The sequence below is a fragment of the Bactrocera oleae genome, chromosome 2 (assembly GCF_042242935.1).
Source record: "Bactrocera oleae isolate idBacOlea1 chromosome 2, idBacOlea1, whole genome shotgun sequence".
In the NCBI taxonomy this organism is placed as follows: Eukaryota; Metazoa; Arthropoda; class Insecta; order Diptera; family Tephritidae; genus Bactrocera; species Bactrocera oleae.
In genome coordinates, this window is record NC_091536.1 from 18,992,822 (window position 1) to 19,015,434 (window position 22,613).

The window sequence follows — 22,613 nt, forward strand, 5'->3', positions numbered from 1 at the left end:
CGTTCTTAATAAATATAAGGTACAGTGAATACTCACTACAAGTATAACGAAGTCTGATATAACATATAACGAATATATGACTGAGTTTCTAAGTAACGACCTAATTTAGCGAAATTTATCACAAACATAACGAAGAATATTTTATAAAAAAAACAAAATAATAAATACAAAACTAAACGTTAATTGGGCTGCACCGAGGCTATAATACCCTTCACAGGTGTATAACATGAAAGGGTATAAAAATATCTTGATTTTGATCAGTCAGTTCGGAGATGTGAAAAACTTTACAAAAGAACTTAAGGAAGGAAAACGACGTGTGCAAAATTTCAGAGCATCATCTCTGAGGGACTAGTTCGCGAATACACAGGTGGCTAGACGGACATGGCTAAATCGACACTGCTCGACACGATGATCATTTATACATACTTCATACTTCCCTCGACAGTCGGGTCTATGTAACCGGAACGGACAATGTTTATCCGGCCAAGGACCGGAAGAAGAATGTTATCTGCCTGTAAACTAAATATATTCTGTTCAATGCACCATTATAAATTACATCGCATGCCCTTTAGTGCGTCGTTTTGCCACCACCAAGGTAACTTAACCTAACTTTTTATGAATCTAGTTTCCGATTGGTTTATATTGCATTTGGTAATAACACCTAGAATTCTAATTTGAAATGTATCACGTCAACCATTTGTATTGCGTGTGTTAATCTTATATGCACATACACACATACATAAATATGTACTTGAAAATACTCATATGGTCACTTACTCTTTTTTCACAGGAAGTTCAGTCTGGCTAATGCCGCGCAGTAATCGCTTCGGTAATTTATTCGGTTTGCTTGATGTTTTATGCTCGTCCCCAACGATTTGTGCAACGCCTTCCTCTGCAATGCTTTCCTTCACCGACTTGCGAGTGATTGCATCCTGCTGTTCACCTTCCGTTTCTGTCTCCGTCGATGTTTCGGCTTCTGTTTCCGCGGCCGCGCCTTCAAGCATTTCTGCCGCTGATTCTTCAGCATCACTCTCTTTGAAGGAAATCGTTTTCAGATCAAACGTTACGGTGCTACTATTGGCGTGCGCATTAACACTGCTGGACTCAACATTCAAGGAGAGTTTGCGATTAGACGCTGCAGCCGTTGATGTGGCGTTGGCCGTGGCAGTGGCGGTCAACTGCATGAGACGCGTACGTTGCGCGTCGTACGCCTTGAACTTGGGCAGGGCGTCATCGATGAATGAGAACGGCACGCGCTTGTGTGAGACACGTATTTTACCCACATACATGACCTCGAAGAAGTGCGTGTGATTGGGAGAGATATCGGCGAGCAATGACAGATTACTCTGCGCGGAGGTAGATGTCGGAATGTGTACCTGCGTATTTGGCAAGTTGGCTTAGTATGCGTGTTTATGGATATTTACGATACATTTATATTGATTGAAGTAGATGTACTTACGGTGCCCGCTGAGTTGCTCAAGCCATGTGTATACGATTTAGACGATTTCATCTTAGACGAAACAATATTGGGACTAGCATCATGTTGAGCATTGCGTACGGCTTCGCTAAGCTTGAGATTGGTAGCCGGTGTGGCATGTATGCCGTTGCCGGTGAGTGCGCGTTGCATGGACAAGTCATTGCTGGAGCCGTTGGCGACAAAGGTCTGCGGTATGCTGCCCACAGAGCCGCCAAGTGTGTGTGCAGGATCACGCATTTGATGCATGAGCTCCGCCATCTGCAAAACGAATAACAAAACAAATCCTTTAGTGTAACAAAATTACGGTAATTTATGATGTTGTTATATCGTATAAGCGTTAAATTGGGATTAATTGCTGTTAATACATAGCCATTGTTATTAAGATAATTAAATTTTTGTTAGACAACCTCCTACGAACTGTTACCGCTCAGCAGCGCTTCACTTTAATTAATAAAAACGGCAACGATTTCAAGAAAAAAATGCATCATTAGCGTCACACGTGATACAAACGTGATTCACACATCGTCAAACAATAGTTTTTAGTGTAGTTGTATAGAATTTAAATACAAAACTGCATGCAAGTCAAACATTTTTTCGGCAAAATGTTGCAACAGTCGGGAGTAAACAGCGTCACATTTGTATATTATTTACTGCAAATCGGTTTTAAGTAGTAATGATGAACGCCAAGTCCATTGCGTTCATGCCGAACGTCGCAAGCATTGACATTTTGCCAAAGCGCGCGAGTTTTCTCTCAAATAAAAGAGTAATATACAAAAAAAAAAACAACTTTAAAATAAATATAAAATAGCGACAAAATGTATTTAGTATATACATATGTAAGTATTTATGTATATAGGTAGCTCCTAAGGGTGGCAACAGCATCAGAATAGTCTATGCAATTAAATAAGTATATCAGCTTATACATACATACATTTGTATAGTTGGGCGCTTATGAGTCTACGTTGATCAAGACGAAATTTAGTTGAAAAATCATTAGGCATTACAAAGCATTAGAATTCAGTCAGCAAATTTTATACAGAGATAAATATTCTTATACATACATACATATGCACATGTTATACATAGACGTACATTTGTATGAAATTAAATACATTTGCATTTACATGTTTGCATGTAAATATAGCTAACAGCGCAACAACAAAGAAATTGTGCTGCCAAATAAATCAAAAAAATAAACTGTGATGAACTTGTGTATTTTTTATATATATATAAAATACAGACAAATGCTCTTAAAACTTTTTCAAATATTAAAAATTTCCCGAAAAATTAATTTCTGGCAAAAATGCCATAAACGAGTATTGAAAAGCAATGTTCGGCTTTATTGTGGGCTATTTTTGATTTTTTTAACATATACTGTATACAAATATACGTATGTACATATACGTTTATATATATGTATTTGAAAAATTATTGTTATTTGGAAGAGAATTTTGGTACAGCATATGTTGATGAAAATATGTACTAGTACACGAAAAGCAGAAAATTAAATGCCATTGCTAATGCTAAGATTATATTTTTTGTTTTACTTTCATGCCACAAAAAAATATACATATATGGTATTTGTTCGTATTATTACCAAAAACTAAAATTTTTCTATTGAAACATTTCTGTTGTTTGTTTGTGCTTTTCTCTGTGATATTATCATTAAAAGCACCATTTTTAAAAGTTTCAAGGCAAAGCATGAAGTAAGTACCAAAATTTGTGGATTGTTTTCATTGTGTCTTTAAATGCATTATAAAATGTACTTTACTTCGAGAGAGGGTCGTTAATTCGCAAATAAATAATATTGCTGTAAGTCAACCATTCTTAGACACAATCAGGGTTGCAAATAATGCATTAAAAAAATAATTGAATTAACGTTTGAATTATTTTTTTTTTGTAATCCCAAATACCGGATTGAAAAAAACAAATTAAAAATTTTTTTTACTTATTCTTCTCAATAGCCAAAATTTACTCTTTTTTACATTTTCTACTTCACAAAACTCCTATGAAGGCACCGCCCACTTATAAAGCTATCACTTGGCGAGCGGTGAGTTGAACAAACGACTGTCCTTTCCTTTGTATTATCATTTTGTATTGGATTAATTGGATGGCTTTGATTTTGCTTTAAAGTATTTGACAAGAGGGCAAGGCTCAACTCAACAAGTAGAGAAAACGTTGTGTCGATATACTAAAAACTTGAAACAAAAAAACTAAATATATATACAGCTATATATATATATATATATGCTTAATTTTTATATATAACTACATTGCAGTTTTGCATTTCATTTAAACGATTTTAATTAAAAATTTCTGGAACAGCAACAAATCGTGTGAAAACAAACTTCCACGTGCGCTGTATGCTTGACTGGAACAAGACTATGATTATCTGTTCTCTGGCTGCATATACTAGTAAAAATGGAAAAGTTTGTATATTTATTGCTTGTTTGTAATAATTCAAAAAGTACAGACGCCTCTTGTGTGTGTTTGTGTGGAAAAACCGCAAACGAACGTGTTAACAGTCAAGTATTTGCATTTACCGTGAATTCCTTACTGCTGTGCAAACTTGTATCTTTTTTTTTGTCTAGTGAGAAGTGTTTGGCTAATAACATGTTTAAATAAACGTCAAGTCACGTAAATAATGAACTTCACTGTCTAACTGATTGTATGCATGTAAATTGTGAAAACAAATGAATTATTTAAAATATTTTAGAGTAAACGAAACCACATAAAAAATATTTTATTGGTCTACTCTGCTTATTTTTGCCTAAAATATGCATTACGAGCACTTTGCTGGTTGTGGACGACATGGCGTATGAGCAATCTGTAATGACGTCGCACTGAATGATCATGAAGACAGATCGTCGCTGATCACACACGACTAGGATGATGTGCAACCATGTAATTGGTGCGCGAAATATTACCTACATATATATATAAGTAGGTACATATATGCACGTATGAATATACATATGTATATCTATTGTTTGTATATGCAGTATAACTGCATGAGTAACAGAAGCCCACAAAAAAGCATATGAAGATTTGAAATTTCTTTCGAAGCATCATCATTACCAAAAATAAAAAATGTTCAAATACATGCATTACATATTTGAAAGTATATATATGTGTAAACATGTATGTGTTTGCTCATATTATTATTTTTTCTTATTAAGTACATACATATATAAATATTTGTACCACAATAATGCATATATTTTCGAAACAAAGCTAGGTTGTCGAAAATAATTCATATTAAAAATAAGAATTCGACAATTTAAAACAATAAATGTGAAATAATTTCGTTTATATTTTATTGCATGTAATTTTAATTGCAGTTTTATTGCTTTATTTGTAGCTTTTCTTTTGATGTTTCCAAATATACTTATAGACTTTGTTCAGTTAGTAGAACTATCGTTCACGTTAAGAGGGGAGATAGACGTTGTATAAGCAGGAACAAAAATAAAACGGGATACAATCACAAATTGTTTCGTCTATTTCCGAACCGTATAGAGCGCTGAAATTGAAGTGTTTTGTGTGGGTACAAACAAAAACCGAAATGAGCGACATTTTCGTTCATTTCGTATTTTTTGTAGCAGCATTGAAATTTAGATTTCCCCAAAATAAGAACATTTTGTATTTTTTAATTGATTTTCAACTTTAGTATACGGATATATAAAGTAATAATTTTTTTAAAATAAATTATATGTATTTATGTAAAAATTATTATATCTGTGTTTTACTTGGCTTCCTATTTTTTGCTCCTAGCAGGCAGCAGCTCGGCTTACACCTATTAAACACTATGTTGATCGTAAATTATTATTTCTCTGCCCGCTGAAATTCACGTCAAATGTAAAATTTATAAAACTTAAATAAATTGCATGCAATTCCATTATTTGAAGTACATATTTACACACACGCATAAGCATATAATAAATGCCGGTAGTTTTCCATAAAATTAAAAAAAAAAACATGAAAATATGTAGATATAAATATGAAGCAACAGCAGCTGAGTGGGAATGAATTTAAAAAAAATTAAAAACATGCGTGTAATTTATAATCTTAACTAATTCTATGCGATAAACAGTGTTTTATGTAAGCATATTTTTATAAAAAATTTCCTCTTATTTTGCGCATAAAGATCAGTTAAAAACTACCTTATTTGTAAGCCTTAATTAACACTATCATTTCTTAATACTAATTAAAAACATACAAACATATTTGTGACCCCAATTATTAACTTACAAGTAATATAGATGTATATATGGTATGTAAGCACATACTTGTATGTAAATATGCAAAATTATTTGTTTGCAAATGCGCATTGACAAGTGCGTAATTAATTCGCAATAAATTAAACAACTCTATAAATAGTCGAGGAAATATGTTTGCTCATATGTACACAAATGTATACATACATACATACATATAAACATATAGCAAATGTATGCAATGTGTTAAAAATGAAGACCTTTGATCGTTTAATAATATATATCTGTACTTAGCTCATTACTATTATTAATTATCTACTTATATACATACAAGCATACATATATATTTTGCTTTAAATGTGTATTTGTTAAATATAGTTAGCTTACTATTTTTCATTTTCAAAGTATGTCGCACACTAAGTAAAAAACACATTTTCCGAACACAACTCTAACTGTAATTGTTTTGTCATCACTATTCTATCTAATTGGATAAATGCCGTTATTAAAAAAACTAAAACCTTTCAAGAAAATTTAAATAATTTTTACAAAATCTGCATTAATGTGAGACATTAATTGAATGAAATGAAAAAAGTTTAAATGGCAACCACAAAATAATTTTAAGAACAATAACATAATTTTTTGAACATATTTCTTATACTTATGTTTTTGAGATAACTCCTTATAACGTTTTCAAACACATTCTCAATTGTGTAATTATGAGAATTTCAGGAATTCGAACGCTAATTGTTTTAAAATTTCATATAATGGAGTAATCAACTAATTGTCAATTAGTGGTTAATTAACAATGAATTGATGAAAAAGTTTTCGTTGCACTCTACAGAGTGTGTGCGATGAAAAACTCTAATGTAAAGATAAAAGATGTATTCTTAATTCAGTCAAATAAGAAATTATTTCACTGACTGACTAAATTTAGAGGCTGTCTGAAAAGAGAAGATGTAGAGAAAACTATATTCATTATTATGCAAAAGTTGAGTTATGGCTGATTCACAAAAACTTTTGCTTCGTTTTGCTTCAGAAATTTGCTTTGACAGAAAAGTTCTTCTTCGTTTTGTGTTAAGGTATAAATTGTCAAGCATTTGTCGGCTATTAGAATACAAAGAAGATCAATCTGCAACAATAATTTAAACATTTTTAAGCCCTGAACAGTTTAAGTGTATATTAAGCTAGTGCAAAGTGTGTAACATCTAGAAGAAAACGTCGGGGACCCTTAAAATATTTATATAAATGATCAACGTGAAGAGCTGACTTAATTTAGCTGTGTCTGTCGGTCTGTATATACGCGAACTAGTCCCTCAGTTTTAGAGATACCGTTCTAAAATTTTGCACACATCCTTAATTCTCCAAGAAGCTACTCATTTGTAGGAACCGCCGATATCGGACCGCTATGACATATAGCTGCCATACAAATTGAATAATCAGAATCAAGTTCTTAAGTTCCTAAAGTATTACTACAATATCTGCATATATCATAAATTTTTTAGATCGAACGCAGCATATAGCTACCATACACACTGAACGCTTAAAATCAAGTTTTTGTATGGAAACTTTTTGATTTGTAAAGGGTGTTCTAGCTTTGGTGCAACCGAAGTTAACGTTTTTTCTTGTTTCTATTAGCAACGTTTGAGACTTATACTCCTGTTTTTACATTAAAAACAGAAAATAATATCAATGACATTTTGGTCATTTTCTTTATCCGAACAATAATTTGGTTCGTTTAAATATTTTTCAAGCTTTTAAAATAAAGCTGTAAATTACATATTTTACTTTTGCTAAAAGTAGTTTTGTTATAATGTGAACATAACCATAAACATGTTTAGAAAACCGCATTTTAGCTACTCAATACTCAATTTTGCAAGTGCTCAAACGAATTAATTTACACAAGCAAGTAAAAACACTTGTCGGCTAAGCATTAAACTAGTGTATGTATGTATGTAATTAATTGTAAATATTTAAACTACCTATTTACATATTCTCATTAATGCATGTATGTAAACAAAAGCGACGTGACTGTTTATTTCACGGCGAAGGTAATTAAACAAAAACAAAATGCAGAGAAAAAATATTGAAATCGAAAAAGAAAAACAAAATTGTGGACTGATTAACTGACCAATAAGTGAAGTACTTGTAAATAGCTTGTAGGTTTCTCCAGATAACTTGTGCTTAGTAAATCCACTAATACTTACATAAATAATATGTAAATATTTATGGAATTGATAAATATTTAATGATAGAAGGAATATCAAAACAATAAAATCGAATTTGGTTTGATTCAAGTGAAACGAAGTATATATGTACATAGGTATATATTGTAATATTGATTAGTGGGCTTATTCGGACAGAAACCTATATTAAAATTCGACAGAGAAGAAAAGTGTACTAGGCATAAAAATATAAAATAAAATTGTTTGAGAATTCTAAGTATTGAATTGTTATTTGCTTTTATTAAATTTGCTTTCTTGTTTACATTTTGGCTATTTCTACAACAAGGAACTTTAAAGGTTGTTTATTTTCGAAGTACACAACTTATATTTAAGATAAATGACAGATGTATTTTGTTGCCACATGGACACAGACATATAATATGCATGTTCATCATGAATGCTTCTTAAACATACCAACTATCCGGTAACATTTTTCACTACTTTTTCCAGCTTAGCTGGTTTTATATCGCTAATAACTCACCGAATATGATTACCAATTAAGTAGTCCTTGACTTGACGTAGCCCCTCCAAAACGTGTCTGACTCAAAGGGAGCGCTAATCTCTGACCGTAATGAATGAAAGTGAGCCTAACTGGGGAGTTTTTTCAGAAATTTTCGTCTTATTTGAGTATAACTTAAACCAGAAATGTGCCATTTTTTTCAAGACGATTTGACGGTAAGATGTAAACCTAAGTTTGCGAGTTTTGCAAATAAAGTGTAACGATTTTTAACTATTTCTCAAGCAATATGATTGCATGACAGTTGTTGTGACTACTATCACTAAATAAAGTTATATATGGTACTTCTAAACCGCCCCTCTACAAGTTTATAAGTAAGCAAGTGCTATGTAAATAAATGTATAGGTACATACATATGTATCAACGCATAATAACATACATATTTTTCCACGATTTCCCACCGTTTTCAGCTTTATTTCAGCATTTAATGCTCAACTAGACACGTTCGCCCAATCGTCACAGAAAGCGATTTGGGTATTTTTATGAACACTTATTTATTCAGTTGTTTGTGTACGAGTATGTGTGTATACACATACATTCATAAAAAATATCCATATGTACATATGTATGTATGTAAAACAATTTAAAATGTGTTATGGTTTCTGAGCGAATTTCAATCAATTTAGATTTTTATTAAAATAACGCAAATATTGTGAAGAAAAACGAATTTGTGTACAATAAAAGAACGTGTGTACGCACATACTATTCATTTAACTGTCGTTTTCTGTATTTCTCTTTACATACATACATAGGTATATATGTACACAGGCAAACACAATTTTAATTAAATTAATATTAAGCTTTTTATATCAAAACAACCGCTAGCGACTGCTTATCACATGACCGACCAGTTATGTGGGCAGTCGGTGGTCGAATCCTATTAACGGGACATGCTGATTTCGTTGTAAATATTTATAATCAATTATTAACGTTTGCATTGTTTATAAATACTGCATATAGTACACACACACATATACATATATACAAACACACCTCTACATAACAGTTTGAAAATGCATTGAGCTTTTGAGCAACTGAGTATCACCGGAACGCTGTTAATTGAAAATCATTGCACTTTATTATGCGGAAATGGACGGCAACACGTTGCAATCAAACAGAAAGTAGTTGAAGCATATATTTTACAGCATATTATGGTAAAAGTTGTATCCTTTTTTATTTACTGATAATTTAAATGCACAGTTTTTAAATTGCAGAGTTGAGAATAGTCAAATACAGATCTGTCAATCTGAGTAAATTGTTTGGACATTTCAGTTGCTAGTTTGCTAAATTCTCCGAAAATCTCCCAAATGCTGTAAATATTTCGTACGAATATTAGGACTAGTCAATTTCAGGATGTTTTCGAATAAATTACGACGAGTTTTGTCCGTAAAAAAAGTTTAGTAATCGAATTGAATTGATGTGGTTTTGCCTGTTGTTACTATTGTTGTAGTAATATAAAATGGAATAAAAATGCTTGGACGGACATAAACCATTACATAAATCCGGCTATCTTATGAAATTTGGGTCTTTAATATCATTCACACTACAGTTATATGCCACTGTCGGTATAGCCTTCTTCTCATATCCTATTAAGAATTTGTCTACTCGATTCCAATGACTTTACTACTGTGATGGCTTCGTAAATGTAGAATCATTGGTCCGGTAGAGTTCTTTTAGAACATGTAATGTGGCAACATTTGATTTTTCGTAATTCTTAATTTTTCTTGAATTCAAGCAACGAACAAATGAGAAGTATCTACATACATGTATATTAGGGATTCGAGTTTTCACAATGTAACCACTTTATAGTAGGTTGGCGATGTCTACTAGCATGACGATGTTTGCTGTAATTCAAATGAGTTTTGAGAGCAATTAGACCTCGTCTAGAAAAAAATCGATTTTGTTTTGCTTAAAAATAAATTTAAGGTTATGAAAACATTATTCAATTTGTACAATGAAGAAATGAAATTTTCTGTGATATCGAAGCGTTTGGATCAGTCAACTACAATCGGACGACGATTATACTCAGAGACTACCGCAACTAGTCAGTCACTTTAAATTTTAGCTGTAGCTTCACATTAACAAAGATAAACGAACGGAAATTTTGGAATATTTAACCGAAAACCCGGCTGAAAGAAGAGCGCTTAAAACTCGAAACAGCGTAACATTTTAAAAATCATCAATGAAGCAGTTAAGAGTGGTTATTAACTTGAGACATCTAAGAGGGCTTTAAGTTGAACAAATATCTCTATTTGGAAAATAAACTGATGTAATATTATATGAATGCAAACATGTGTATTTACTCCATCTATGTATTTGTAGTATTTTAAAACCGGTTGAGTATAAAAACAGATATTTTACCGAGAAAATATGAAGGTTACAAAGGCTTCGCTAATTGAACGGAAAATCAAAAATTTTCTGCTCAAATTTTATTTATTAGTAAAAGTAGATGTTTTTGCCATAACTTGCAGCCGCGAGCGTACTTAGTCGTGCTTCAATCCATTGGCTATGGAGCGAGTGCAGCATTCCGAAAAGGTAGCACATATGTATATATGTACATAAATTCTATTATATGTAAGACATACATATTTCAAGTATAGTTTGGAATTTTACATTATTTCAAAGCAGATTATATTTTACTTATTTAGTAAAATCGATCATTCGAAAAGCACATGCACATGCAAAAAATATTTGTTTGTTAATTTTTTTCTTCTGTTTTAGGGTAGCAGAGGATATTTATTAGTTTTTTAATTTCCTTCTTTACTCGATAATTCTCAAAGGCATACAACTTTCAATGTCAATCGCAAATGCGGTCAGCAGCAAAAAAAATTTTTAGTTATTTTAATTTTTTTTTACTTTTTAACATATACTCAATTCATTTACGTACTGTACGACTCTTGTTCAATGTTGAGGCATCGCTAAGCGATGTAGTGAGAATCGTGTCACGATGAAATGGCACCGTGAACATTTTGTTTTCTGCAATTTATAACACTTACTAGATGAATGCAAGGGGAAAACTCTGCGTCGATGAGACGAAACAGCTATTAGGGGCAATTTATAATTGTATAAATATATATTTCCTGTATGTATGATAGTGTGGCAACCACTTGATTTCTAATTCAATTTACCATTGAATTTACAAAACTGCAGCTGGTCGATTACTCGGCAGATTGGCGTTTTTGGCACAGATTGTGATAACTTTTTCTATAGATGCTATATTTTTATTTTTTGAATATAGGTTGATTTTGTTGTGATTGACTCTAGGGGACACATCTAAGGACAAACAGTGCTTCAATTTTCTTTTAATTGCTTCCTTGTTCACTTTTTGTGTAAATTTTTACTTGATTTGTTAGCATATATTTAAATAATATCACATAAGTATAATCACAATTTTTGTACGCAGCTTCAATGCTCAAAAGACTTGCATTTCTGCTTTTATAATTAGTTTATTAATTTCAATTTAGATCGATCATTTGTACAATCAATGACAATCGATTGCGTCACACACACGGGCAGCTGGGTTGCATGCCACAGGCGTACCTGTTCTATATAGCTAGTATATGTTCACTTATGGATATCCGTTGGTTTTTTTTGTTGGAGTCACATACAGACAAAAGTAGCGTTTTGGCGATTAACCAAGATCACACCACCAATAAGTGTGGCGTGCGATCCTTTAAATAAATCACAAAAAGAAAACTTGTTTGCATAATTTTTTTGTTTGTGTTTTGTTTGTAGGTCACTAGCGTATCATTGAACTATTCTTGGTTTATGCGGAGAATTAAAATTTTTCCGAATATTTGTGAAATATTTTTCATTTGCATTTTAAAATAAAATTAGAAATTAATATTTATAATTGCAAGCACAGATTTTCTCACAAAACTTAGCATAAATCACATTTTCACAGCAGCTTATTTAAACTTTGTAACGACCGTCAACGTTGTTTTACATAAGTAATCACGGAAAACCTACGATCACCAAACGTGCCGAGAGGTTTAACGATGAAATGAAAAATCACAAATCTGATATTCACTAATATTTTATTCACATATTATAGTATAATTTTTTCGACTCCCTGCCTATTTATTATACACTAGGGAGTGTTCTGGACTAGCATGTTAACGCCAAATTGTTAATTTTTCAACTGACGGGCAACGCACATTCGTGAATTGTTCGAAGTGATCGCGGCGACGTCTGTTCAACAGCTGTTAGGCTGACGTTCGCTGCGCTTGGTGGCACGAATTTATTGTTTGCAAATATATACAGCAAATGTATGTACATATGTGCATTAGTGATGACAATTATACCGGCGATTATCAGCGCCGGAATTCATAATACGATTTGTAATAGAGAGTCTCTGCGTGAACTATCATTAAAGCTAAACAAGTTGACTGAGTCTGCCAGAATATTCATCGCGATGATTTTTAGTTGTTGGACAGTTATTTACCATGAAAAAGAAGGATTAACTTTGACACAAATTATTATTTTGAAACAAATTTTGTTGAAAACTATTAGAAAAATTAAAACATTATAGCATACTTTGTTCTAATAAGTTAAGATTGAATCATTTTTAGTTGAATGAACTATTTTCTACTCAACGAGCCACTGATTATTCAAAAACTCACTACGTGTATTTCGGGATTGTTGTGTCTATTGCGCACTCTCTCAGTATATTTACATATGAATGTATGTGCATGTTTACTTGTCTCTCATTTTTTCACATAGTACAAATGTACTCGTTTAGACCAAGTGATCGTACCATTCAGTGGCTAAAAGCGACAAGATGAGTCGCCAATGACTTGTCCCCCGCAACAATGAGTGATTTGTTGTCATTGGTAATACCAGAGAATGTTGATGAGTAGAGAAGGAGCAAATGTTAAATGAAAACTTTTTGAGTACTAATTTGTAATTCCACAAGAGGGAACATCGAAAAGTATAACTTCGAAAAAGAAAAATACACCACACAATATGCGAAATGCTATAAATAGACACAACGAATATTCCTATATGAAAAATCGTTGCGCATACCTATTTAGATTTATGTTTTCAATTTCTATGATATGACAAATTTATAATTATGAAAAAGCTTTTGAATTAAAAATCTGTATTACCGGTAAAAACCCCAGAATTCATAATAAAATAAACATTTAATAAGTTAGTTTTCTAACTTATGTATGTGCGTTGCGTAAGCAATATACTTATTAAACAAATAATAATAATAAAACGGTGGCTAAGCGGCCACGTTTCCACTTTTGTGGTGGCTTAGGTCGTAAGCGCGAAGGAGTTAAGCTCATTCCGAATACGAGCATATACGTTCGAATCGTAAAATACATAAAATTAAAATTGTATTTAATTTTTTTATTTTATTAATTGGAATCTAAGCATATCATAATTCAATTACTTTAATAGCATATTTTACTTTCTGATATAATTAAAATATATCAGGAGAATATGTTCATATGTTTGGGTTTATTGCATATTCCTTTATTTATGCGTATTTACACAAATGTGATAATCACACATACATTCATGAGTACACGTACGCTGATGCTTGCTTCTTTTTGCCCCGCACAAGCAATGACTTTTGTCTACGCTTTTTGCTTTTTGCGAGTTGAACGATCGCGGGCAAGGAGGGATTGGGGCGCACTGCCACATAATTATTTCAGATATATATTTTGTTTATCGAATTTTGTTTAAAAACGATTATAGGTATGAATTTATGTGTATTTATATATTATATATATATATATTATATTACGAAAATAATTCATAAATGCATCAGTATTTTTCAATACAAATTAAGCAACATAATAATATACTCAGTTAGAACGCCTCTGTGTATAGTGGCAAGCCAACGAAATAACGGCGAGTTCGCGCAGACCTTGTGTTGTTGAAAGTAACCAAATGACGATTTTGTCGGCAAACATACATATATACATATGAGCTCGCATACATATTGACGCCGAATTTTGCGCATCGTGGCGGAGTTGACAAAATTTGTTTCATTCAACAATTTTACGACAATGTCGATCGGCTATGTTGTCTCGTTTGTCCTTTTTGCAGGGCTTTGCTGTTGAAAATTGACTTATGCTCTTTTGAAATATTGCGATTACCGATTGGGCTGCATTTTCATAGCGTCGTATTTGGATAAAATGGGCTAAATCGACAAACTATGAAATAATGATAATAAGTAAACATATAAAAGTACTATATGGACTGTGCTTAGAATATATAGAAGTAGTTAATGATTTCATATGAATGGCAATTTAATATAAATTTTGTAATTTAATGCCATAAATAGTGCATAATATGCAAAAATATAAATATTATTTAAACTCGCTAAGAGGTCATGTTGCCAATTCTCCTTTTTGAAGTGAACATCAGACAAATTCTTCAATTTCTGATTTTTAGCAAATGTTGTGAGGAAGCAGCTTGTGGGCAACATACAAATGCGAGGGGGATGGTAGGATTTTCAGTGATACAAATTGTAAAATTGAAATTTTGCTGATTCTTCAATTTTACTGAAGGATTCAAATTCAATTTCATTCATTTATTTCGCATATGCGTAGGAATTCTATATGAAAACCAAATGTGGCTTACCAGGCGCACAGAAAAAATAGCGCGGCGCAGAGTTATGAACGAACGTACTTTGCTTTGAAGCAGACGCACGTTCCTTATGAATGAATTTGTTGTCGTTGTAATATGAAATACTTAGAAAATAAGCCGCGAGTTCGCTTGAATATTATTGGTCGATGATGGTGCGTCTACGTTTTTTTGTCACTTGTGCGAATGTTTGATTTTTTGCGAAAGACATATTGAGGGACATACATATGTATATGTACATATGTGTACATATATGCAAATATATTTGGACATGCGAATGAAGGAAGGCAATTAGCAATAGCTGTTTGAGTTCACAGATTAGACAAAGTAGCTCGAATATTGTCTGTGGTGCTGCTTGTATAGCAGACTTCTTTATTGCAACGTGAAATATTTTGCCTAAGTTCAAATCCTATCATATTTTTATATATTATACTATTTTTTATTTTTATAACTCTTTTTTATTAAATGATATTTGAATTCTATTTTAGTATTATTTCCCTCATTATTTATATTTTCTTGTCGGAGGTCAATTACTTTCGTTTTTATTATTTCAATTTTTGTTTATGCGCATATCAAAGAACATCTGCGCATATGTATGTATATACATTTTGCTTATAGAGTGGTGTAGTTCGTTGCGTAAATTGACAGCTGTGGTGACATTTTATTTTCGAACTTGCGCGTTTTCGATGTTCCTTCTTAGCAATTAACATTTTAGTACTGCTAACATTTGCTCCTTCTCTACTCATCAACATTCTCTGGTAATACAAAATAAAGGCAAATTTAGGGTATGTTATGTAAACATCAAACATTATAAAAAATATACTTCAAGAAAGTTTAAAAAATAACAATAAATAACAAATCAATAAATTAGAAGCATGGCGGGCAATAAATATTCTAATTTAATTAAAAGGATTATGAACTTGTGAATTTTGAAATCGATTTCTTTTGGATCACATGTTGATGAATAGGCGATGTATTTGGCTCCTTATGTAATTACCTCCAAATAAGTAGAACCAACCGCATGCCACAGAAAATGCAATGAGTTATGAAAATGAGGCAGAATGGTATGAATTCAATCCATTGAGCTTTATCTTTTGTGGTTTTCAGATTTCGTCGCAGAATAATTCGAAATTTATTAACTTTGAGAATTCATAATGACTTCAATGATGTCTTTCAATTAGAAATGCGGCGTTAATAACTAGGTCTAGGTATATATGTCTCTGATTAATAACCCTGTTTTTAAAACAATTGGTGATTGTTTCTTCCTGTTATTCGTAGTTAAATATTAGAAAAAATTTCCCAGGTGGCCTTAATATTTGTGTTTCATTATCATTTTCTTCCTTGTTGATGGCCAAAGTTCAGTTGGCACGACCACACAAAGATAATATTAAGGGACGACGCACAATAGCTATATACGTAAATCACTTATATCAAATTGTTGTACATACATATTTATGTATGTATTCTGACCACACAAAGGAATCGAAACACGAATGGACTTTAGCTAAGGTCATTGAAAGTAAAATTAGATTTTTGGCAAATATTTTCACATCTTTCACATTTTCTTTTACAAAGATACAAATGTATGAGACAATCGGGACTGATCATGCGGCTAACACGTGATTGTCAAATGCAATACGTAAGTAAATAAATAAAATTCTACTAATATTACATGCATATATGTATATACAAGCATACATGTATAAACATACATATTGCACGGAGCTAACAAAGTTGTAAAGAAATGCATAAAATCTAATATGACTCCCGTCTGTCTGACTTTTCTGAAATATATTCATACATACTCGTATATACATTTGATTTATATTAATTTGCATTTATATACACACATATATGCATATACATATGCATTCCCAGACTCAATTGAAGTGCATTGACGATCGCTAGCGTTTGAATTCCACTTTTCGTGATCGCAGCCAATTTAAATTGAACAAATTGATTTGTTATGCACAATTTTCATTTTAATTTTCCTTCAAATTTGTAAACCAACTAAAATGTCTATTGCACATATGCTATATACAAATGTATATGCACATGCATATTTACTTATATATAACCTTGAATGCTGAGATAACAGAGTAGGAAATTTCGATAGAAGATCGATGTCAGATATATATTTATTATAAGTTATAGATTTAGAAAATAATATGACCAATAAATAAAAAAAATATTATTATAGCTAGATTCATTTCTCAGAACTATGTCTGACGTCATCATGATGCATTGAAACCGGCAATAATCTGCAAAAATTTAGTTATGTAGTTTATTCGTCATTGCTGAATCATAGCGTGGAGCAACATAAATTAATTAAATTTATATATAGGGCGCCATAGTTTTTGTTCATATGTCAATTTTTATAAGCGGCTAGATCTATTCTGGAGGCGATAATAAACAATATCAGCGTTTTTGTGACACGGAAAACCCGGTCTCTGGGCCATATTTTTCAAACAGATCGAAATATTCACAGTAAATCGATATCGATAGATGATGGCTATAGGCTATAACATCTCGAGTGCAAATAACATTTTTACGCTGTCATTCACGTCAATCACTTTCTTAATATATGTACATCCATATATTTGAAAGACACCCAAAAGCTTACTTAAATACAAATTAACAGCATTTTCTTACAAATAATGCTATGATGTCTTAATAAAGATAAAAATTACGAAATCGTCTCGTAACTATGCCTATTCGGTTGGGTTCCCATGTCAGCAGACTGATTTTTTCATGATCCAAGTTTTGGTTAATTATTAATATTTATTTTTGAACTTTGTCACAAAACTGGATTTTTTCACAGTTATAGGGGTATACTTAATTTACTTAACAATAATGAATAGCAGGAATCATGAGGTCACACGCACAACAAAACCTAAAATATTGCAATTAGGTATGAGTCTTGTGAGCGCAATGAACGGTATTCTCAATTTCTCAATAAATACATACAAGTATTCGTCCTGAAAAATTTCATTAAAAGCTCAAACCACAACAGCAGCGCCAATTTTATGCTGAAGTTTACTTTCAAACTATTTAAAGTTGTTTCGGAAATTGACTTTGTAAAGTATCGAACAAAATAGACAAACAAAAAAAAAAGGATATACACAAACACATACGCGTATATAAGTTTTTATAACGCTTTTCATTTGCATATGCACCTGCATGTATATTTTGGTGTGCAAACTGTATTTGCCACCACCACCCCTTAATGTCTAGTCGGGTGTTTATAATTTCATTTCGAGGGCGTTAACCAACTTGGCGCCACTGCAATTTTGCTTACATACATACAAATGCAAATATATGGTAACTGTTGCCTGTGAGCCATAAAGGATTTGCATAGAATTTTGTAACGGTGCACAGAAAAAGTTGTGTAAATTTACATACATATGGTACATATATATACCTGTAGGTATATATTCATACATTCAAATTATAGTGAAAATATATCTGTCTGCGGTTGCATGGCTCTACAGGCTCAGTTTAAAAGTTTATTCTCTATAAAATAGAGATTATAGCTGGTATCACTGTCGTAAGCTCCTGGCTTATAAATGTAAATGTTTATTTCCTTGTAGTCACTTTCATTTTTGATTTTTAAAACGAATTTTTTCAAAACTTTTACAAATGTATTTATTTGTATTATTCAAATACCAACCAACCCTCTGTCAGCATACCGACTTCACATATGTACATACCGATATAGTAAATACTCATATCTTTTAAAATGACATCTTAATAATTTAATCAAAATTTAACAAATGCCTGACCCGTAAACACAGCACCATATACAATACATATACTTATGTATATACCTTCTGGCCACCTTCCTGATTTAATATTGCAATATAATATTTATTACATTTCTCATACTTACAAATATGGGATTAAAGTAGTTTCAAAAAAGCCATGTGAGTTCATTAACACCATAGAACCCTTTGTTTTCGATGTCTATTTGATTTACGCCAGTTGTTCGTTCGATTCGCCACTGAGAGTGAGAACGGTCGAATGGACATATATATAATTTAGTGAATTGGTTACGTGTTGAGTTTCTATCATAGTGGTATAACCGCTTTCTTCAATGATATCATTTTTTATACCCGAACAGGGTATATTAAGTTTGCCACGAAGTTTGGGACACGCAGAAGGAACCGTCAAAGATCCTACAAAATATATATATATTATATATGATCAGATATCGATTTGAAATAATGAACACGTAGTTTTCTCCCCAGTAAGCTGATTATTTGTCTGAATCGCCGATATCGGACCACTATAACTTTTCATTTGATGATGATTTCTTGTAAAAAAAATTTTGTATTTGTGAAGCGTATTCCAGCTTCGGTGCAACCGAAGTTAACGTTTTTTCTTGTTATTACATATTTTATTCACTATTGTGAATATATGAATGGCTAAAATGTGTGTGTTTGAACAGTTGCTGTAGTTTGTTCGATTCGGTGCAATCGAACTTTTGGAAGCTTACATACTTGTATATCTCCTTTTCACTACACCAGATTAGTGCATTTTGACCAATTTTTTTTCGATTGTCGCTCTTTAGGGTCTGATGTACCGATATTATTCGCTTATATAATGGCCTCGAAACACAGACTTTTAAACAATGTTTTTTCACCCACATTTCAAATATCCACCGACAAATATGTATACAATGTAGATAAACATATAAACATTCGTGCACATACCTTATATTTGCTTAAAAGAGGTAATTTCAATAAGAACTAACACCAGTTAGTCGAATACCATTAAATACTAGAATTCAAGCAATTTTAATTTATTTCATATGGACTCGCATTTATATGCTCACATGCAAATATTTGCATGTCCTTTTAATGGGCTAAATTGCTTTTTAAAAATGGGGTCGCAATCTCTTATTTATTACTGGCCAATTAGCCTGTGTTGTTTCTGTATTTCACATTTGACCTCTTTGCAGTAAATTTATAAATATTTGATTTTGAATTTAAGAAACCCTACAGGGAAGTAAAATATCAATGTTCTAGCCTAAGAAACTTACAAAGGTTTTATTACGTCAAAACTTCCCGCTTTCTTAAATTCGTAAATCAAAACATGAAGATCGCTTGTCAAAATCATCGCTGATCAAAACAAGAAAAAAGTTTAAGGAAAGGCTTATAAATCGTCGGTAGAGAAAAATAGGTTAAAATATCGGCAATTAAATTAGGAATGTCCGCAACAAAAGTTTTCGCGAGTTTTCTTTGATTGTGGAGTACCCAATATTTAGGATAGGTTATGTAATAGGAATGCTAGAGACGCTTTTCCGTTGTGATGCCCAGAGCTCCTAAGTACGGATCAAAAAGACCGCAGTATATCTACAAAGCACCTAGAGCCAGTAACAAATTTAATGAGCTGGCTGTTATCTACTCCTGCCAATTTACCGGGATCATAGAAAGTATGGCAACCAAAATAAAAAGTGTCTAGATGTTTTCACCTCATCTTCCTCCCTGAAACGTTGACAAGTTGCGTTCTCCAAAATCTTTAGCCTCACCGCGTGAGTTCCAATGAGACAGTGTCCCGCTAAGATACCTATTATTACCTTTAGGGTTCTTCTCTGGGTCAGTAGGCTTTCGCAACTCCTCAAGTGCTGATTGCTAACCAACGCTTATTGAGCTCGCGCGAGGCCCATGGATTCAGCGCCCGAGTGCACGACGACATGGAAATGCCTGCTCGTTTGCAGTGCAAAGGGAAGAAATATTGATACTATACATATAAATTTCATGCCAAATTATCTATCAATTCTAGAAAAATGAGAACTAATAAATTCCTTGAATTTATATATAATCTGGCATATGTCTCTTTGTACATTTAACAATTTTTTAAGCAGATGTACTAGCAATGTTGAATACTTATTTGTTCATAATAAATTCTTTCACTTACCTCCTCAACCGCTTCACATTCGAATAGATAAATATGCAATAACGGGTCACGTGGATCCTTCATCAAATAAACCAGGCCTGTGATGGGACCGAGAAATTCCATGAAATTATTCGCATTTCCGCCATTAACTGCCTCGTTAGTGCCGCCATCTACGCTATTTGCGGCGGCCAACGCCGCCTGTTCGCGCTCCCGTTCACGCAGTGCAGCGCTTGAGGACAGTGAACCATACGAAGTTGATGTGGTTAAGGCACCACCTGTGCCGTTTGTTTTCAAAACATTCGCATTGCTATTTGTGGCGCTGCCGCCGCTGGTGAAGGCTTTCAACTGGAGGAAACCATTGCCGGCGCTTTTCGTATTGCTCTGCTTATGTACGATGCGGCACATGCCAACAATATGCTTGAGCGGATGACTGAATTGTAACTCGAAATCGGAATTATATGACTCGAGCACACCATTTTCGATGCCAACGGAGAGCTGGAAGAACGGAACAGATAGTTAAATGCTTGAAATAAAGCGCGAGAGGAAATAGCAAGAAAATGTTTAAGTCAAATGCGAATTTAAAGAAAATTATGCGCTCTGATGTTGAGCTGTCAGTGCAGTGTGTTGGAAAATATTTTCAAAACACGCATCCGACGGCCTTGCATTCATTTACCTATGCGATTTCCACATCGCTTACCGCATTGCTGCAAGCCAAGTGCATATTATGATGGCTTAGGGAAGTATGAAATAATTATAAAAAGCGCCGGAGTGAGTAAGTAAATAAGAAAGCAGTCAGCAATTAGGCACACACCGTTACGCACCGTGCTACTGTCATAACAAGTCGCTAAATGGCCTCTGCCTAGTTATGACACAGCTGCGGCAAATACTACGGCATCCTTGCTGCTGTCTGCGCGCAAAAGTTCTCCTCTCTCCAAAATGGCTGTCAGACAACCCCATTTCACATCACATGGAATATGTGTATACAGTTCAGCCAACAAAACAACAACCCACCTTATTGTCTGCCTTTGAGTGGCAAAACTTTTCCATTGTCGCATTATTCAATAATCTCATTTTCTTTAGAAAAACAATTTTTACCCCTTCGTCTCTTGTGCTGTCATAATTTAATAGGATTTTTAAAGTTTTTTTCTTAAATTAATTGAAACAAAAGTTCTGCGAAGAAGTAGAAAAACTTTCATAATCAGTAAAATGCAAGTCTGCCACAAAATTGCGCTCAATTAACAAGCGGAAATACGCTGCCAGTGCTGCATAGTACGTGGGGCTTTCCGCTTAATAAGCCAACGAATTTTTTGTGCAATCGCGTTGCTGGCCAACTTTGGAGTGACATTTTATGTATTTTTTCGGATATTCGCCAATGCTCAATTTCCTTGCAATTTTTTCATAGCTTTTAAGTTTCTACGGTTCATTTCGTTAAATGTCAATTTAGTATCAATTAGTATTGAATGGCAGAGTGCCTTTTTACAAACTAAATTGGAAAAGCTGTGATCGTTAAAGTTTTATAATGCAGGCGTTATTTTTCACACAACTTTTTGAATTAAAAAAAGTATTTATATTAAATTACATTTTTCTCAATTCAATTTCTGTTGCCGCGGTGTACTGCGTACCTTCCACTACCCTTAATACTGTTACCCAAAAGCGATATGCTCATATTTTCCGATCCGAATGCG

The 22,613-nt window shown here is 32.9% G+C and overlaps 1 protein-coding gene across 5 annotated transcripts in view; it reads right to left on the bottom strand.

Annotated features, from left to right (window-relative positions):
- Window positions 1–22,613, bottom strand: part of plx (PTB_TBC1D1_like and TBC domain-containing protein plx) — a 43,546-nt gene that overhangs the window by 4,754 nt on the left and 16,179 nt on the right. For 2 of the 5 annotated variants that reach the window (XM_036377850.2, XM_014248016.3), the window contains exons 2-4: window positions 20,950–21,423; window positions 1,460–1,735; window positions 778–1,376 (exon numbers count right to left, since the gene is read on the bottom strand). In XM_036377850.2, the coding sequence (XP_036233743.2) occupies window positions 778–1,376; window positions 1,460–1,735; window positions 20,950–21,423 (1,349 nt within the window). Of the gene's footprint in view, window positions 1–777; window positions 1,377–1,459; window positions 1,736–1,884; window positions 2,149–11,317; window positions 12,605–20,949; window positions 21,424–22,613 lie in introns of those variants that run through there. The other 3 variants (XM_036377851.2, XM_036377852.2, XM_070110716.1) reach the window with 3 other exon arrangements.